This window comes from Oncorhynchus gorbuscha, linkage group LG11 (assembly GCF_021184085.1).
Source record: "Oncorhynchus gorbuscha isolate QuinsamMale2020 ecotype Even-year linkage group LG11, OgorEven_v1.0, whole genome shotgun sequence".
NCBI lineage: Eukaryota > Metazoa > Chordata > Actinopteri > Salmoniformes > Salmonidae > Oncorhynchus > Oncorhynchus gorbuscha.
This window is the reverse complement of record NC_060183.1, coordinates 53,301,537-53,321,388: the sequence shown is the minus strand read 5'-3', so window position 1 is coordinate 53,321,388 and position 19,852 is coordinate 53,301,537. Positions and strand designations below refer to the sequence as shown.

Below are 19,852 nucleotides of genomic sequence, written 5' to 3'. Positions count from 1 at the left end.
CATGCTTTCCCATATACTCCAGTGCCCATATTGCGACACATGAGTGTAGAGAGTGCAGCCGAGCCCAACCCAGGAAGGCATTGTACATGTAAGGTCAGGCAAAGTGTTGACAGCCCCCTCTTTTAATTACATAGAGCTGAGATCAGCTCTAACGGTAAGGGTGTGTGTATATGTGTGTATATGTGTGTGTGTGTGTGCTATTCTGTGAGATTGTATCAACCTATTTATCCAATTGAGAAGGTCTCTTCTGTCAGATATTAAATAAATATGCAGTTGTTTGGTTAGGGTTTGAAGGTGATGTTTTAATGAGACAGAGGAACAGGTAGGGTTTTTAGAAAACCACACACACACAGACACACACACACACACACATACATACACACACACACACACACACACAGACATAGACTTACAGTACTGTAAGTGTGGACAAGACATGGCAGGCAAACAGGAAGTGAACAGTAGACTCTCGGGAAGTTGTGACATTCTTGTAAATATGGCCGTATATCGGTGTCGGTTGCGGTTGGTGAACTGTAACAAGAGATTATTGCTGGAGGAGAAGTACAGTGTTGAATTAAGGCATCGCTGTTCTTTAATGACCTTTCATTATAACCAAGGTGGCTCAGCAGATTGTTGCTTTTTTTCGGCATAAAATGGACGTAACCAAAAATAAATTTAGATCCAGTCATGTTTGCTTTTTACTTCAGGCCGTCGATAGCTTTGGCAACATGTCCGAAGACTTCATCCACAGGCAGTTCGGAGTCGATCTGAGGAGAACAAGAGAAAGAAAGGCATGAAATTAGATTACAAAGGGGGTGGCATCGTCATTGCAAAGTGAAGAGTATTTTCTGAGCGAGAGAGTGTTAGACTTTTCAGAGAGATGTGAGATGAGACACTTGGGTGTACTGTTACATTGTATAATTTTTTTTACGTGCCATTTAAAAATACAAATAAAATTATTCCACTGTGCTATACATGACAAACTTCCTCTGTCTTTTATCTCATGACAGTAGCCTGTAGCTATTAGTTCCAGCCTCACCTTCCTGACGATGCCGCGGCTGGAGTAGAAGGCGATGACTGGCTCGGTGGCTTTGTAGTACAGGTCCAGGCGCTTCTTAATGGTCTCCTCATTGTCGTCAGCTCGGCCGCTGGTCTCACCGCGCTTCATCAGCCTCTTGACCATGGTCTCACCCTTGGCGTCAATGTACAGCAGCAGGCAGGGGGCTCCGATCTGTGAGAAAACAGACAAAATGGTGAACACAAAAGTGAAATGATAAAGTCCTCTTAAGTGGGAGGTGATGGGAAAAATCTAAATATTTATTGAGAGAAGATCTATGGGAAATAGAGGAATATTGAGCTATTGGTGATTTATGAATGGACAGGACACCTCACAAGTTCATGTATGGATCGTTCTACAGAAGTAGTGTAAAAATGTCCATTTAAATCCTATTTCTCCAAACTTTTAGCACACATGTCAGGTAGACATATATGCTACTCACACACTTTGTATTGCATATCTGAAATATGTACCTGAATTCCTTACCACCCCACTAAATGTGTCACTGCTGAAACATAGTGGGAAAAGTTGCTATAAAGGGAGAACCATGCACAGCAGGGATCGTTTTGATTAACATTCTATTACAGATTCATCTTCGATTCGCATACTAAATTAACAAAATAGTAAAAACGTGATGCATAAAACATTTTTATGTTGTTAGATGTTTAAATGATCACTTTATCTTTATTTTGGTCAAATACCAGGCATTTCAGTGTCAAGTGTTTATTATTACTTTATTGAATGTTGAATATTGAACAATTAAAACAAACGATATACTTGCAATGAAGCCGCTCAACAACCACATCACATTTTTCATCTAACAGCCTCCCATCCAGTGTGACACACAGAAGCAACCAGGGTCAACGACCTGCTCAAGGGCACGTCAACAGATCTCCCACCAGCCCTCCAAGATCCCCCCCCCCACAGTTCCCCAAGAGTGGACCCTCAACCATCCATTCCCCACCCCAGAGACCCCCCCTCCCAATGCACCAACAACCAACAAAATGAACAAAAGAGAAAAAAGACAAAGACAAAGGAAAACAGAAAACAATGCAAAGAAACAAAAGACATCAAGGACAACAAAAAACTGTCATGCAGGTGAAAGAGGACCCAAAAGCGACTTGGCGAAAACAGAGTCTTTAATCCAGTAAAGTGAATACAAACAAAAAAACACAACTTTCACTCGAAATGACGAGGACAAACTGGAGACTCGATCTTGAACAGCAGGTGAACAGCAGGTTGCCTCGGGAAGGCACTCGAACCAGACAGACTCAGACACCTGCTCACCACGCAGCATCTGAGGAAAACACGACACGACAGGGCGATACACAATCACAGCACGGTGAATTCTAAACAAGGAACCGACAGGACAGGAACGGAACACAAAGGAAGAAATAGGGACTCTAATCAGGGGAAAGGATCGGGAACAGGTGTGGGAAGACTAAATGATGATTAGGGGAATAGGAACAGCTGGGAGCAGGAACGGAACGATAGAGAGAAGAGAGAGCGAGAGAGTGAGAGAGGGAGGGGGAGAGAGAGGGATAGAAAGAGGGAAAGAACCTAATAAGACCAGCAGAGGGAAACGAATAGAATGGGGAGCACAGGGACAAGACATGATAATAAATGACAAACATGACAGTACCCCCCACTCACCGAGCGCCTCCTGGCGCACTCGAGGAGGAATCCTGGCGGCAACGGAGGAAATCATCGATGAGTGAACGGTCCAGCACGTCCCGAGACGGAACCCAACTCCTCTCCTCAGGACCGTAACCCTCCCAATCCACTAAGTATTGGTGACCCCGTCCCCGAGAACGCATGTCCATGATCTTATGTACCTTGTAAATAGGTGCGCTCTCGACAAGGACGGGAGGGGGAGGGAAGACGAACGGGGTGCGAAGAAAGGGCTTAACACAGGAGACATGGAAGACAGGATGGACGCGACGAAGATGTCGCGGAAGAAGCAGTCGCACAGCGACAGGATTGACGACCTGGGAGACACGGAACGGACCAATGAACCGCGGAGTCAACTTACGAGAAGCTGTCGTAAGAGGAAGGTTGCGAGTGGAAAGCCACACTCTCTGGCCGCAACAATACCTTGGACTCTTAATCCTGCGTTTATTGGCGGCTCTCACAGTCTTCCCCGCAGACAAAGGCAGACCGGTAATGAAGTCTAAGGCGATGTGAGACCATGGTCGAGAAGGAATGGGGAGCGGTCTGAGACGACCGGCAGGAGGAGAGTTACCCGACTTAGTCTGCGCGCAGTCCGAACAAGCAGCCACGAAACGGCGCGTGTCACGCTCCTGAGTCGGCCACCAAAAGCGCTGGCGAATAGACGCAAGAGTGCCTCGAACACCGGGATGACCAGCTAACTTGGCAGAGTGAGCCCACTGAAGAACAGCCAGACGAGTGGAAACAGGAACGAAAAGGAGGTTACTAGGACAAGCGCGCGGCGACGCAGTGTGCGTGAGTGCTTGCTTAACCTGTCTTTCAATTCCCCAGACTGTTAACCCGACAACACGCCCATAAGGAAGAATCCCCTCGGGATCAGTAGAAGCCACAGAAGAACTAAACAGACGGGATAAGGCATCAGGCTTGGTGTTCTTGCTACCCGGACGGTAAGAAATCACAAACTCGAAACGAGCGAAAAACAACGCCCAACGAGCTTGACGGGCATTAAGTCGTTTGGCAGAACGGATGTACTCAAGGTTCTTATGGTCTGTCCAAACGACAAAAGGAACGGTCGCCCCCTCCAACCACTGTCGCCATTCGCCTAGGGCTAAGCGGATGGCGAGCAGTTCACGGTTACCCACATCATAGTTGCGCTCAGATGGCGACAGGCGATGAGAAAAATAAGCGCAAGGATGAACCTTATCGTCAGACTGGAAGCGCTGGGATAGAATGGCTCCCACGCCTACCTCTGAAGCGTCAACCTCGACAATGAATTGTCTAGTGACGTCAGGAGTAACGAGGATAGGAGCGGACGTAAAACGTTCTTTTAGAAGATCAAAAGCTCCTGGGCGGAACCGGACCACTTAAAACACGTCTTGACAGAAGTAAGAGCTGTGAGAGGGGCAGCAACTTGACCAAAATTACGAATGAAACGCCGATAGAAATTAGCGAAACCTAAAAAGCGCTGCAACTCGACACGTGACCTTGGAACGGGCCAATCACTGACAGCTTGGACCTTAGCGGAATCCATCTGAATGCCTTCAGCGGAAATAACGGAACCGAGAAAAGTAACGGAGGAGACATGAAAAGAGCACTTCTCAGCCTTTACGTAGAGACAATTCTCTAAAAGGCGTTGTAGAACACGTCGAACGTGCTGAACATGAATCTCGAGTGACGGAGAAAAAATCAGGATATCGTCAAGATAGACAAAAACAAAGATGTTCAGCATGTCTCTCAGAACATCATTAACTAATGCCTGAAAAACAGCTGGCGCATTGGCGAGACCGAACGGCAGAACCCGGTACTCAAAATGCCCTAACGGAGTGTTAAACGCCGTTTTCCACTCGTCCCCCTCTCTGATGCGCACGAGATGGTAAGCGTTACGAAGGTCCAACTTAGTAAAGCACCTGGCTCCCTGCAGAATCTCGAAGGCTGATGACATAAGGGGAAGCGGATAACGATTCTTAACCGTTATGTCATTCAGCACTCGATAATCCACGCAGGGCGCAGAGTACCGTCCTTCTTCTTAACAAAAGGAACCCCGCCCCGGCCGGAGAAGAAGAAGGCACTATGGTACCGGCGTCAAGAGACACAGACAAATAATCCTCGAGAGCCTTACGTTCGGGAGCCGACAGAGAGTATAGTCTACCTCGAGGAGGAGTGGTCCCCGGAAGGAGATCAATACTACAATCATACGACCGGTGAGGAGGAAGGGAGTTGGCTCGGGACCGACTGAAGACCGTGCGCAGATCATGATATTCCTCCGGCACTCCTGTCAAATCGCCAGGTTCCTCCTGAGAAGTAGGGACAGAAGAAACGGGAGGGATGGCAGACATTAAACACTTCACATGACAAGAAACGTTCCAGGATAGGATAGAATTACTAGACCAATTAATAGAAGGATTATGACATACTAGCCAGGGATGACCCAAAACAACAGGTGTAAACGGTGAACGGAAAATCAAAAAGAAATAGTCTCACTGTGGTTACCAGATACTGTGAGAGTTAAAGGTAGTGTCTCAAATTTGATACTGGGAAGATGACTACCATCTAAGGCAAACATGGGCGTAGGCTTGTCTAACGGTCTGAAAGGAATGTTATGTTTCCGAACCCATGCTTCGTCCATGAAACAACCCTCAGCCCCAGAGTCAATCAAGGCACTGCATGTAGCACCCGAACCGGTCCAGCGTAGATGGACCGACATAGTAGTACAAGATCTAGATGAAGAGACCTGAGTAGTAGCGCTCACCAGTAGCCCTCCGCTTACTGATGGGCTCTGGCCTCTTACTGGACATGAATTAACAAAATGTCCAGCAACTCCGCAATAGAGGCACAGGCGGTTGGTGATCCTCCGTTCCCTCTCCTTAGTCGAGATGCGAATCCCTCCCAGCTGCATGGGCTCAGTCTCAAAGCCAGAGGAGGGAGATGGTTGCGATGCGGAGCAGGGAAACACCGTTGATGCGAGCTCTCTTCCACGAGCCCGGTGACGAAGATCTACCCGTCGTTCTATGCGGATGGCGAGAGCAATCAAAGAGTCCACATCTGAAGGAACCTCCCGGGAGAGAATCTCATCCTTAACCACTGCGTGGAGTCCCTCCAGAAAACGAGCGAGCAGCGCCGGCTCGTTCCACTCACTAGAGGCAGCAAGAGTGCGAAACTCAATAGAATAATCCGTTATGGACCGTTCACCTTGGCATAAGGAAGCCAGGGCCCTAGAAGCCTCCCTACCAAAAACTGAACGGTCAAAAACCCGAATCATCTCCTCTTTAAAGTTCTGGAACTTGTTAGAGCAATCAGCCCTTGCCTCCCAGATAGCTGTGCCCCATTCTCGAGCCCGGCCAGTAAGGAGTGAAATGACGTAAGCAACCCGAGCTCTCTCTCTAGAGTATGTGTTGGGTTGGAGAGAGAACACAATCTCACACTGCGTGAGAAAGGAGCGGCACTCAGTGGGCTGCCCGGAGTAGCAAGGTGGGTTATTAACCCTAGGTTCTGGAGGCTCGGCAGGCCAGGAAGTAACAGGTGGCACGAGACGTAGACTCTGGAACTGTCCAGAGAGGTCGGAAACCTGAGCGGCCAGGTTCTCCACGGCATGGCGAGCAGCAGACAATTCCTGCTCGTGTCTGCCGAGCATGGCTCCTTGGATCTTGACGGCAGTGTAACGAGCGTCTGAAGTCGCTGGGTCCATTCCTTGGTCGGTTCCTTCTGTCATGCAGGTGAAAGAGGACCCAAAAGCGACTTGGCGAAAACAGAGTCTTTAATCCAGTAAAGTGAATACAAACAAAAAAACACAACTTTCACTCGAAATGACGAGGACAAACTGGAGACTCGATCTTGAACAGCAGGTGAACAGCAGGTTGCCTCGGGAAGGCACTCGAACCAGACAGACTCAGACACCTGCTCACCACGCAGCATCTGAGGAAAACACGACACGACAGGGCGATACACAATCACAGCACGGTGAATTCTAAACAAGGAACCGACAGGACAGGAACGGAACACAAAGGAAGAAATAGGGACTCTAATCAGGGGAAAGGATCGGGAACAGGTGTGGGAAGACTAAATGATGATTAGGGGAATAGGAACAGCTGGGAGCAGGAACGGAACGATAGAGAGAAGAGAGAGCGAGAGAGTGAGAGAGGGAGGGGGAGAGAGAGGGATAGAAAGAGGGAAAGAACCTAATAAGACCAGCAGAGGGAAACGAATAGAATGGGGAGCACAGGGACAAGACATGATAATAAATGACAAACATGACAAAAACCATAACAGCAAGGCCAATTAAACATGTTTGAGTGCATGTATGGCACTATTTACATGTGTGTGTGTCCATATGTGTTTTTCATTTTACCTTTATTTAACCAGGCAAGTCAGTTAAGAACAAATTCTTATTTTCAATGACGGCCTGTTCAGTGGCAGAACGACAGATTTGTACCTTGTCAGCTCTGGGTTTGAACTTGCAACCTTCCGGTTACTAGTCCAACAATCTAACCACTTGCCGCCCCAGGGTACATTTGAATGAGAGTGTGTGTATATTGCACGTGTACAAACACCTGCACCTCATCAGCCTCAGGCAAACCAGCATTAACTGTAACAACACTGCCCCTCAGTGTCATTCAAACTTACTTTTTGTTCATTTTGACTTATGTTGACTTTCTTGTTTTTACTTTTACTGTCAAGTGTTAGTCATAGGTAGGTCTGTATGTGGTCTTGAGTGGTCTCAAGACCAAGACCACTAGATCAAGAGTCCAAGGGCCCTTTCTTCAATTGTTAGAAACTCAAGTAAAGTAAACTTAAGTAGGGTACAGTACAGTATAGCAGAGCACAGTAGAGTACAGTACAGTAGAGTAGGTTACAGTACAGCACAGTATAATAGAGCACAGAGTATAGTTTAGCACAGTAAAGTAAAGCACATTATAGACGTCTATGTTTTGGCCAAATAGATGTCAATGTTTGGGATCTTGGAGGATTGGAGCCCCCCCTGCTGGCTATGCATTTCAATACTCTACACTTTTTCCTGAAGTTTGCACTTGTCCACTACCCACATGGAGGTCCTCTGTAGCTCAGTTGGTAGAGCATGGCGCATGCAACTTTAGATTGGAGATGCTGCTGGTGCTGTTGCAGACTCCATGCTGGCACAGATACAAAGATGAGACCTCAGTTGTGACAATTTTGTAATATGGTCAAGTGCAGCAAAGAAAGACACATTTTGTTCTTTAAAAAAATCACCATTGCTAACATATGGCTGGCTGTCTTTCATGTGGGCATCCCAGCGAACATGTATTTTAGTCCCAAAACCATAAGTTTACATATTTCTTGATGTATTCGGATGTTCGGTAGTGACACTTATCCAAAATACATTAAGATTTGCAGACAGACTACTCAAAATGTGGCCATATTGGAGAGGTGATATTTGTAGGGGTGGGGCTTAAGGCACATTCATTCTATAGTCTTTTAAAGTGTGTGATTTGGTAGTTTGTTTATTTGGATCCCCATTAACTTTTGCAGAAGCAGCAGCTACTCTTCCTGGGGTCCATGAAAAAAACACAAAACATGACAAGTAACAAAACACATATTTAAAATACAATGATATACAAACAACGCAACAACAAAAATTATACAAACATTACAACAACAAAAATAATGTGTGTGTTAGAGTGTCTGTGTGTGGGTGTGTTTGTGTGTGTCCCCTTACAGTCATGTGTGCATACATTCTCGTCCCCTTACAGTCCCCACCATTCCATGAGTTATCTTTTAATCCGTTTTTTTAAAGGTAATTTTGCTGTTTGCCTAAGTGATTGGAGCTGGAAGGGAGTTCCGTGAGATCAAGGCTCTATATAAAACAGTCCGTTGCTGTGAATTTGTTTTGGACTTGGGGACTGTGAAGAGACCCCCGTTGGGCTGCCTTGTGGGATATGTATTGGTGTCTGAGCTGAAGGTTATTTGATTCTGCAGACAATCTGGATTTTTCATCACAGTAATAATTCTCATAAAAACTAGAAGAAAAGCCGTTCATATTTCATCCGTCCTCAACTAGGAAAGACTGGCATGCATGTTGTTGATGTTAGTTCTGTATATGCAATTAAGGTCAAGGCGTGTTGCTCTGTTTTGAGCCAGCTGCAGCTTTGCTATGTCTTTCTTTGCTGCACTTGACCATATTACCAGACAGTAGACAAGATGGGACTAGATCAGAACCTGAACAACTAGTACTATTGATGTTTGTGTCAAAAACACAGAAGATCTTTTTATAACAGATATACCTCTCCCCATCTTCACAACAACTTTGTCAATATGACTTGACCATGATAATTGACCATCCAATGTTATACCTAAAAGTTTAACGTCCTCAACTTTCTCAATGGTCACACCCTTTATACAGAACTCCGGTTAAGGTCAAAAGTGGGGACAGCATTTTTCAGAGAAAGATATTTTTTTAAATAAACACAACTAATAATTAGATCAGTATCTTTGAATGTAATAATAGAACAACTCAAGGTGTTCTATTTAAATAAGTGTAAAAAAAAATACATACACAAATCATGAATTGCTTTATTTTCGAACATGAAGTTGAGGAATCAGGGTTTGGGACAGCCACCTCCAAATAGAAATAGGTAAATACAGTGGCAAAGAAAAGTATGTGAACCCTTTGGAAATACCTGGATTTCTGCATAAAATGGTCATAAAATTTGATCTGATATCCATCTTGGTCACAACAATAGACAAACACAGTAAACTAAAATCACACAAATAATTATACATTGTCATGTCTTTATTGAACACACCATGTAAACATTCACAGTGCAGGGAGAGAAAAGTATGTGAACCCTTGGATTTAATAACGGGTTGACTATTGGCAGCATTAACCTCAAACCAAATGTTTTCTGTATTTGCGGATCAGACCTGCGGTCAGGAGGAATTTCGGACCATTCCTCTTTACAAAACTGTTTCAGTTCAGCAATATTCTTGGGATGTCTGGTGTGAACTGCCCTCTTGAGGTCATGCCACAGCATCTCAAATCAGCTTGAGGTCAGGAAGATGTATTTTCTTCTGTTGAAGCCATTCTGTTGTTGGTTTACTTCTATGTGTTGGGTCGTTGCCCTGTTGCAACCCCCAATTTCTGTTGAGCTTCAATTGGCGGACAGATAGCCTAACATTCTCCTGCAAAATCTCTTGATAAACTTGGGAATTCATTTTTCCGTTGACAGAAAGCTGTCCAGGCCCTGAGGTAGCAAGCAGCTCCCTCCACCATACTTTACAGTTGGAATGAGGTTTTGATGTTGGTGTGCTGTGCCTTTTTTTCTCCACACATAGTGCTGTGTGTTCCTTATAAACAACTCAACTGTAGTTTAATCTGTCCACAGAATATTTTTCCAGTAGCGCTGTGGAACATCCAGGTGCAGCAATGTTTTTTTTGGACAGCAGTGGCTTCTTGAACACAATGTCCTCCCATGAACACAATTCTAGTTGAATGTTTTATGTATCGTAGATTCTTCAACAGAGATGTTAGCATGTTCCAGAGATTTCTGTCAGTCTTTAACTGACACTCTAGGATTCTTCTTAACCTCATTGAGCATTCTGTGCTGTGCTCTTGCATTGATCTTTGCAGGACAACCACTCCTAGGTAGAGTAGCAACAGTGCTGAACTTTCTCCATTTATAGACAATTTGTCTTACTGTGGACTGATGAACATCAAGGCTTTTAGAGATACTTTTGTAACCCTTTCCAGCTTTATGCGAGTCAACAATTCTTTTTTTCGAGGCATGGTTCACATCATTTACTGTGCTTGAGGCATAATAAATAAATAATTGAAAAAAATCTAAATCTGTCTGTTTAAGATAGAGATATCTGTTTTGCATGGGCTACGTCTCATCCACCACATCCGCCAATGTTTGCCTTCAACATCAGCGGTGGAAGGTGGCCCTAGCTACAGAGTTGTTTGTCAGACCAGGAGACATCCCGATAATGGAAAATGAAACATAGATCAATGATGGCTAGAAGACCGGTGACATCGACCGCCGAGCACCGCCCGAACAAGGAGATGCATCGACTGTCGTGACAGTAACCTGGTACTGGGCTGAACATTTTATTTTAGTGAATTTTATACAGCATTTCCACATCAAAGGTATACAGGTAATTCCATGATAAATTCTTAGTATGTGTGTAGCTTATTTCTCTAAGATATAGGACAGGCACTTCAAAACATACTTTCTTTTGATATATTTTTTTCCATGTATTAATCTGTGATTAAACACTTTTTTTGTGGGCTAATAGCAGTAAAGCCAAATTCAATGTTTCATCAAATCATTTTGTAATATATTTTTTTTGATACCTAAAATTCCAAATCAAATAGCTAAATTATCCTTAGTATGACCATCTTAAAACAATTCTGTGTTAGCTTACGGAGATACAATATGCATTTCTTTGGTAAAAAAAAAAAAGACAGGTGCTGCTGATAATACTGCCATCGTCGTCGATGCAGAGGACATGTATGTGCATGTGTAGCTCATGTATCAGATGGTGTCTGGTCAAAAAGATTAAGGCATGTCATACTCTTTTTGGCCAGACAGTATCAGATACATGGGCTACATATTGTAAGGCAGAGGGGCACTATTTTGCTCGATCGAATGCCCTCTCTGGTGAGCCACTTGCGAATTGAAGGAACGTTGGCAGGTGCACAGTGCACTGTTCGCATGCTGGAATTATTTTGGATGAACATACTAAGGTAACCAGTTTTTTTAAAAGTACAGATAAATTACATGTCTTTACTATAAATCCCAAACACCTTTGGACGGGGAGGAGGGGTGGCCTCAGACTGGCCTCTGCCTGGGACCTCCAAATCACAAAGTCCGCCCCTGGGAACAGTAAGGATTTTCTAAAGGTGAATCCATGTTCCTGTCTCTTACCTTCTTCTCGAACTCCTCGCCCTGTTTGACCTCACGGGGGTAGCCATCAATAAGGAAGCCCTTGGACACGTCAACCTTAGCGATCATGGCATCCTTGATCATGTCCAAGACTGTGTCCTATAGGAGGAAAGCACGTGTACTATTTATTGACATGAAACACACTCACCCCCATAGAAAGATGTTTGAACAGTTTTACTTCTGTGTTGATAAATAACTATGAACACAATAACACCCCTATAACAATTGGTATTTACCTGATTTATTGGTACTTATTGCAAGAAGTTCAGCAGAAATTAATTGACGTGCTGTTACGCAGTAAGTGCTTTGTGGATATGATTCTAAAAGCTGTCCAATGCAGCCACTCACCAGGGGTACGAGCTCTCCCTTCTGCATGATGGCCTGGAGGGTCTTGCCCCTCTCAGAGCCGGAGGCCACCTCAGCACGCAGCAGGTCCCCGGAGGACAAGTGGGTGTAGCCATACTTGGCCACCACCTTCTCACACTGGGTGCCCTTGCCAGAGCCAGGCCCGCCTTGGGGACACATACAAAAAGGACAGGCGAGGGGTTAGTGGTGTTTGTTCGGTTGGTGAATCCCATCTAGCCATAACCTTAGTGGTGGTTGGTGAATCCCATCAAGCCATAACCTTACTGGTGGTTGGGGAATCCCATCTAGCCATAACCTTACTGGAGGTTGGTGAATTCCATCAAGCCATAACCTTAGTGATGGTTGGTACATTTCATCAAGCCATAACCTTAGTGATTTTTTTTTAACCTTTATTTAACTAGGCAAGTCAGTTAAGAACAAATTCTTATTTTCAATGACGGCCTAGGAACAGTGGGTTAACTGCCTGTTCAGGGGCAGAACGACAGATTTTGTACCTTGTCAGCTCGGGGATTTGAACTTGCAACCTTTCAGTTACTAGTCCAACACTCTAACCACTGGCTACCCTGCCGCTCCAAGTGATGGTTGGAAGTGTATGACACAGGGCTGTTGTATGTATTTACTGTATACTTTAGTGCATTCCTTCAAGAGAAGTGTTGTCTACACATCTAATGTTTTATTTTATTTATTTTATTTTACATTTATTTAACTAGGCAAGTCAGTTAATAAGAACAAATTCTTATTTACAGTGATGGCCTACGAATATCAGGCGTTTAGAACATGTACACATGTTGTATTGTGTTGCCTGATGGTGTTGATTCTGATTTTGTGTGGAGTTTCACAAAATTAGAGGAAAAATCTATTTCACTCACCCACAACAAAGATGATCTTGGTGTCCTTGATTTTGTCTAGAAGGAACAGAGACAACAGAGCAACATGTGAGTCTTGGTGGATCTAGAAACAACTTTAGACGTTTAGGTTACCCATTAACCCTGCAGCTTGCTAAGAGTAAACCAAGGAATAAAAATGTTTTCAACGTGATAGTGTAATAAACCACCATCAGAATGGACAATTCATCCAGAGCAGCTGGCTGAGCAACCCATCTTGACACGGAACCTCACTGCATTGCACTGGAGCTGGCGTGCCATGCTCTACTCTGCCTAATTAGACTACAATGGAGTTACCTTGGCAACTATAACCAACCACAATGCTTTGTGACCACATAGAAGATGACCCCTAACTAGAATTCTGGGGTAAGTTCACCCAAAATCACTGTCGTCACACACATTTGGTAGCAATTTGGGATGTTTATGCATAATATTATTTAACATGATTCCACGTGAGGAAATGCCGTGTTAAAGTCACTAGGGAATCCAAAAGTACATTCTAGTAAAGTCTTACTACATCTGGATTGGATTTGCACAAGCAGTGCAAATATATCTCTCAATGGAAAAAATGTATCAGTTACTGATAATTTTTTCTTCCTGTTTGGCCCTGTCCGGGGGTGTCCTCGGATGGGGCCACAGTGTCTCCTAACCCCTTCTGTCTCAGCCTCCAGTATTTATGCTGCAGTAGTTTGTATCGGGGGGCTAGGGTCAGTTTGTTATATCTGGAGTACTTCCCCTGTCCTATTCAGTGTCCTGTGTGAATCTAAGTGTGCGTTCTCTAATTCTCTCCTTCTTTCTTTCTCTCTCTCGGAGGACCTGAGCCCTAGGACCATGCCCCAGGACTACCTGACATGATGACTCCTTGCTGTCCCCAGTCCACCTGGCCATGCTGCTGCTCCAGTTTCAACTGACCTGAGCCCTAGGACCATGCCCCAGGACTATCTGACATGATGACTCCTTGCTGTCCCCAGTCCACCTGGCCATGCTGCTGCTCCAGTTTCAACTGTTCTGCCTTACTATTATTCGACCATGCTAGTCATTTATGAACATTTGAACATCTTGGCCATGTTCTGTTATAATCTCCACCCGGCACAGCCAGAAGAGGACTGGCCACCCCACATATGCTCTCTCTAATTCTCTCGTTCTTTCTCTCTCTCGGAGGACCTGAGCCCTAGGACCGTGCCCCAGGACTACCTGACATGATGACTCCTTCCTGTCCCCAGTCCACCTGACTGTGCTGCTGCTCCAGTTTCAACTGTTCTGCCTTATTATTATTCGACCATGCTGGTCATTTATGAACATTTGAACATCTTGGCCATGTTCTGTTATAATCTCCACCCGGCACAGCCAGAAGAGGACTGGCCACCCCACATAGCCTGGTTCCTCTCTAGGTTTCTTCCTAGGTTTTGGCCTTTCTAGGGAGTTTTTCCTAGCCACCGTGCTTCTACACCTGCATTGCTTGCTGTTTGGGGTTTTAGGCTGGGTTTCTGTACAGCACTTTGAGATATCAGCTGATGTACGAAGGGCTATATAAATAAATTTTGATTTGAGTTTGATAAGTAGTAGCTATAAGAAGTTGCTAAGAAATCCATGTTGCCTCATCGATTAATCAACAACAATAGAATTTATAGCTACAAACTCATATAAACTTTTTTCCCATGTGAGTGTTGTGTTAACTGTGAACGTACAGTATGTTCCTTTCAGCTGTTGCAATATCAAAAATAACTAGCAAAGGTCACCATAGCCTAAGGATGCACTTCCACCATGAAAACAGTCTTATGTAAAAGGCTGGCCAACATAAAATGATTTCTCATAATTACCTGCCATCTTGATCTGTTAAGTAGGGGTTGTTCCTTTTAACTGAAATAGAAGACAGAGAATACAGATGTTAGCTTGTACATTCAGAGCTAGTATCACATTTCAACTGCAACTATGCAAATATTTTGGTAAAACAATCTAACTTTCTTATTTAAAATAGTCAACCATATCATTTCAAAGAGAACTAAAGACGGTAATATTGGTCAGTAGTTTATCTTAGTATACTTACGAATCTCTGTCAAAAGTTAATTACTGCAAATTACATAATCTAATCTGAAAAAATTCATATTCATTATATTGTAGTAAAGCCTATACTCTTTCTCAGTTTTGACATTAAGACAGTTGATGTCCAAGCAAAAGAGAAAATGTGTAAGTGAGAATAACCACTTACGCCTGAACTTGCTACTTTCTTATAATGTACAGTCCATTCGGAAAGTGTTCATACCCCTTGACTTTTCCACATTTTGTTACATTACAGCCTTATTCTAAAATGTATTAAATACATGTTTTTCCTCATCAATCTACACACAACACCCCATAATGACAAAGTGAAAACAGGTTTTGGGAAAGATTTGCAAATGTATTACAAATTAAAAACAGAAATACCTTATTTACATAAGTATTCAGACCCTTTTCTATGAGACTCGAAATCAAACTCAGGTTCATCCTGTTTACATTGATCATCCTTGAGATATTTCTACAACTTGATTGGATTCCACCTGTGGTAAGTTAAATCAACTGGACAAGATTTGGAATGGCACACACCTGTCTATATAAGGTCCCACAGTTGACAGTACATGTCAGAGCAAAAACCAAGCCATGAGGTCGAAGGAATTGTCTGTAGAGTACCGAGACAGGATTGTGTCGAGGCACAGATCTGGGGAAGGGTACCAAAATATGTCTGCAGCATTGAAGGTCCCCAAGAACACAGTGGCCTCCATAATTCTTAAATGGAACAAGTTTGGAACCACCTAGACTCTTCCTAGAGCTTGCCACCCGGCCAAACTGAGCAATCGTGAGAGAAGGACCTTGGTCAGGGAGGTGACCAAGAACCCGATGGTCACTATGACAGAGCTCCAGAGTTCCTCTGTGGAGAACGGAGTACATTCCAGAAGAACAACCATCTCTGCAGCACTCGGCTAATCAGGCCTTCAGACGGAAGCCACTCCTCAGTAAAAGGCACATGACAGCCCGCTTGAAGTTTGGCAAAGGCACCTAAAAGACTCTCAGACCATTAGAAATAAGATTCTCTGGTCTGATGAAACCAAGATTGAACTCTTTGGCCTGAATGCCAAGCATCACATCTGGAGAAAACCTGGCAGAATCCCTACGGTGAAGCATGGTGGTGGCAGCATCTTGCTGTGGGGATGTTTTTCAGCAGCAGGGACTGGGAGACTAGTCAGGATCAAGGGAAAGATGAACGGAGCAAAGTACAGAGATCATTGATGAAAACCTGCTCCAGAGCGCTCAGGACCTCAGACTGGGACGAATATTCACCTTCCAACAGGACAATGACCTTAAGCACACAGGCAAGACAAAGCAGGAGTGGCTTCGGGACAAGTTTCTGAATGTCTTTGAGTGGCCCAGCCAGAACCTGGACTTGAACCCGATCTAACATCTCTGGAGAGACCTGAAAATAGCTGTGCAGCAACACCCATCCAACCTGACAGAGCTGAGAGGATCTACCCTACTCTATCTTCCTTTTTCTGAAGGCTCAGTAGTCCAGGGCCAGGGTTTTATGTAGGGGCTGTTGACCCTGTGGTCTTTGTAAATGTCACCCAGGCATCTGAGTCTGTGCTGTGCCCTTTTGGGACTCCCTTCCTGGCCTATTATGGTGCTCTCATCAGGGTCTCCAGCCTACTTGGAATGCCAAACACTCACAGCCTCGAGTCAGGGGAGGACCAGACATGTCCCAGGCAGCTGGGGTTACCGTTATGAAGTATGATTGATTTGGCATGAGGCGTAACATGTGTGTTATATTGTGTTACGCTGCACAATGTTGACCATATACATTGACCTTTACGTTGACTGTAATATTTTTGTGCACCTCTCTTTCCCCAGCTATAAAAATACCCTGTCAGTCCCCCGTGCAGTTGTTTCCAGATACCATGTCAACTATTCCCAGAAAGCACATGGAATGCTGTATTGCACTTGCAGCTGGGAAAGCCAATGAAAGTGTAGCATATAGTATTTCGCAATAAGCACATAATCCGTCATTACAACTGCAGTGTTCCCTGCTCGCTGTTGTGCAAAGCAGGTGATGTACTGTATTGTATGTGGTCCTCCTGTGGTACAGCTACTTTAATAGTGGTGATATGCCTTTAAGGGAAAGCAGTGAAACTCTTTGACATCATCAGCCCAGTCTGAGTTCTGATACTCTGTAGTCTGAGAGGGCGAGAGAGAGAGAGAGAGAGAGAGAGAGAGAGAGAGAGGGGTCTACTGTAGCTTGTTGTGTGTGTGTGTGTGTGTGTGTGTGTGTGTGTGTGTGTGTGTGTGTGTGTGTGTGTGTGTGTGTGTGTGTGTGTGTGTGTGTGTGTGTGTGTGTGTGTGTGTGTGTGTGTGTGTGTGTGTGTGTGTGTGTGTGTGTGTGTGTGTGTGTGTGTGTGTGTGTGTGTGTGTGTGTGTGTGTGTGTGTGTGTGTGTGTGTGTGTGTGTGTGTTCCAGGCTGTAGGGCTTCACTGTTTTGGAGCTGCACCATTAACTGAGAAGAATCAATAGAATCAGAATGCAAAATGCTGTAAATAGAGCCATATTGCAAAGCAGGTAGGCCGATGTCTGAATGCAAAAATAACATTAGGGGAGAAGCAACAGGACAGGGACAGGAACATGTAGGAAATTCCAGTTGAACTTCATGACGGCTCAATAAAAGATGAGCGAGTCAAAATCCAGCCAAGCCTGTTCTTTTTATCTCCTTCTGTGCATGCAGCCTAGGTATGCTCTTGTCAGTCACTGGGATTTATAAATACTGTGCGATGGTCTAGTCCATTCACAGCCATGGTGGATGACACATATAATGACACACGCTTCCTTTGGCTGTCAGCTTTCCATAGCCTCTAAATGAATTGCATCAGAGAAGCAGTTACAGCTAAGGTCAGGCGCCACTGCAAATGCTCCTCTCTCTCTCTCTCTCTCTCTCTCTCTCTCTCTCTCTCTCTCTCTCTCTCTCTCTCTCTCTCTCTCTCTCTCTCTCTCTCTCCAGCCAGTCCAGCAGCCCTGCTCACTATTCCCTCACAAGCCTCTCTCTGTGTTCCTGCAGGACAACAAGCCCCCAAGCCATACTCCCTGCACTCTCTCTTCTTCTGCTCTGCTGCCATTGTGTGTCTGTACTGTACTGACCTCTCTGTAACGGTGCAGATCTGTCCACCAGTGTCACTGTCCCTGTATCCTGTGTGTGTCTGAGCAGTGTCCCTGATGCACGGTGGCCCTCCCTCTCCTTCCTCCTTCTTTTTATAGCGCAGCTCAGCCTGCTCAGACACCAGTGCATTCTGGGAAAAGAGGGAGAGTGAGGGAGGGCGAGAGACAGAAGGAGAGGGAGGGGGAGGGTTTGCAGGCAGTGTGCTGCTCTAAGGATTAATTATTGTTGTGTTGTGTGTTCGATCCGCGGCTGCTCCCTTTGCATTTAAATGTTACGCACTGCTTCATTAAGGAGAGGTTGTGTAATCGAGGGGAAGAGAGAGAGTGCTAGGGAGACACCAAGCTAACGAGGAAGTCAGTTAAGGGGGGGATTATCAACCTACTGCAGATTGAGATGTAGTTCCTTTAATATGGACTGAACCAACTGCTGGGGAGGTCAGTAGGGAAACACACAGCTACTGTACAAAGGAGCCCACTGAGCACAAACTGTTTGAATCAAAGTTGTTTCAATGTAATTTGTCCATGTATTCTGACGTGGAATCTACATGGAACATACATTGGATTTTTAAAAAGTAATCAATTGTTGTTTTGAGGGTAACATTTCAACCTCAGGATTATGTCATCATTGTAACCAATTTTCAGCATAGACAAACCTTGTATAAAATGTGTTGAATTTGTACTTTTGAAGCAACGTCATTAATTCAACATTATATATATATATTTGTTTTTAACAATAGGCTGGTGTAACGAACCTCGTCCTCCTCTTCTGAGGAGGAGAAGCGAGAAGGATCGGAGGACCAAAACGAAGCGTGGTAAGTGTCCATAATGTTTATTTTAAAACATAAACTGAACACTACGAAATACCAAACAATAAACGTGAAATGAACGAAACAGTCCCGTGTGGCGACAAACACTGATACGGAAGACAAACACCCACAAACCAAAAGTGAAACCCAGGCTACCTAAATATGATTCTCAATCAGAGACAACTAACGACACCTGCCTCTGATTGGGAACCATACTAGGCCGAACACAAAAACCAACATAGAAAAACAAACATAGACTGCCCACCCCTGACCATACTAAAACAAAGAATAAAATGTGACAGCTGGGCACCACCTCCTACTGGAGATTTGATCTACAGCTGATCATTTAGTCTCCCATTCAGGGTTTTAACCAAGCCCATCACAGCTCAGCTATTATATTTCGAGAGCTTGAGTCTATATTGTTCTATCCACAAAATATTATTCTGATATAATTGTCTTTAAAGTTACAATCCCTCATTTGTATTTTTTTGCATTTTATTAGTGATCACCATTAGCTGGTGCTTAAGCAACAGCTACTCTTCCTTGGGTCCAAACACATCAAGACACTTACATTACACAGAAAAAAGATAAAATAGTAGTTTAAACAGACAGCTCGGTGCATTCAGCTTGGCAACACTTCTTACAAAAACAAGTAGTGATGACATCAATCTCTCCTCCACTTTGAGATTAACATGCATATTTATTTATTTTACTAGGCAAGTCAGTTAAGAGAAAAATCTTATTTTCAATGACGGCCTAGAAACAGTGGGTTAACTCCCTTGTTCAGGGGCAGAACGACAGATTTTTACCTAATCAGCTCGGGGATTCAATATTGCAACCTTTTGATTCCAAGTCCAATGCTCTAACCACTAGGCTACCTGCCAACCCTATCATTAATATTAGCTCTCCATGTACATTTAAGGGCCAGCCGTGCTGCCCTGTTCTGAGCCAATTGTAGTTTTCCTAATTCCCTATTTGTGGCAC

The 19,852-nt window shown here is 44.3% G+C and overlaps 1 protein-coding gene across 1 annotated transcript; it reads right to left on the bottom strand.

Annotated features, from left to right (window-relative positions):
• Window positions 1-281: 281 nt before the first annotated feature.
• LOC124048939 (adenylate kinase isoenzyme 1) lies at window positions 282-18,163 on the bottom strand. The gene is made up of 7 exons (XM_046370128.1): window positions 18,045-18,163; window positions 14,711-14,750; window positions 12,876-12,911; window positions 11,989-12,152; window positions 11,623-11,739; window positions 1,040-1,231; window positions 282-767 (listed from the first exon to the last, which is right to left on the bottom strand). Exons 2-7 carry the CDS (start codon window positions 14,715-14,717, stop codon window positions 699-701), a joined length of 585 nt encoding a protein of 194 aa, XP_046226084.1. The 5' UTR covers window positions 14,718-14,750; window positions 18,045-18,163; the 3' UTR covers window positions 282-698.
• Window positions 18,164-19,852: the final 1,689 nt, after the last annotated feature.

Coding starts and splice junctions, on each gene's coding strand:
- LOC124048939 (XM_046370128.1), bottom strand. Junction 12,153..12,875: donor CAAGATCATCTTTGTTGTGG/GTGAGTGAAATA, acceptor TGTGTCCCCAAG/GCGGGCCTGGCTCTGGCAAG. Junction 11,740..11,988: donor AGGGAGAGCTCGTACCCCTG/GTGAGTGGCTGC, acceptor TTCCTCCTATAG/GACACAGTCTTGGACATGAT.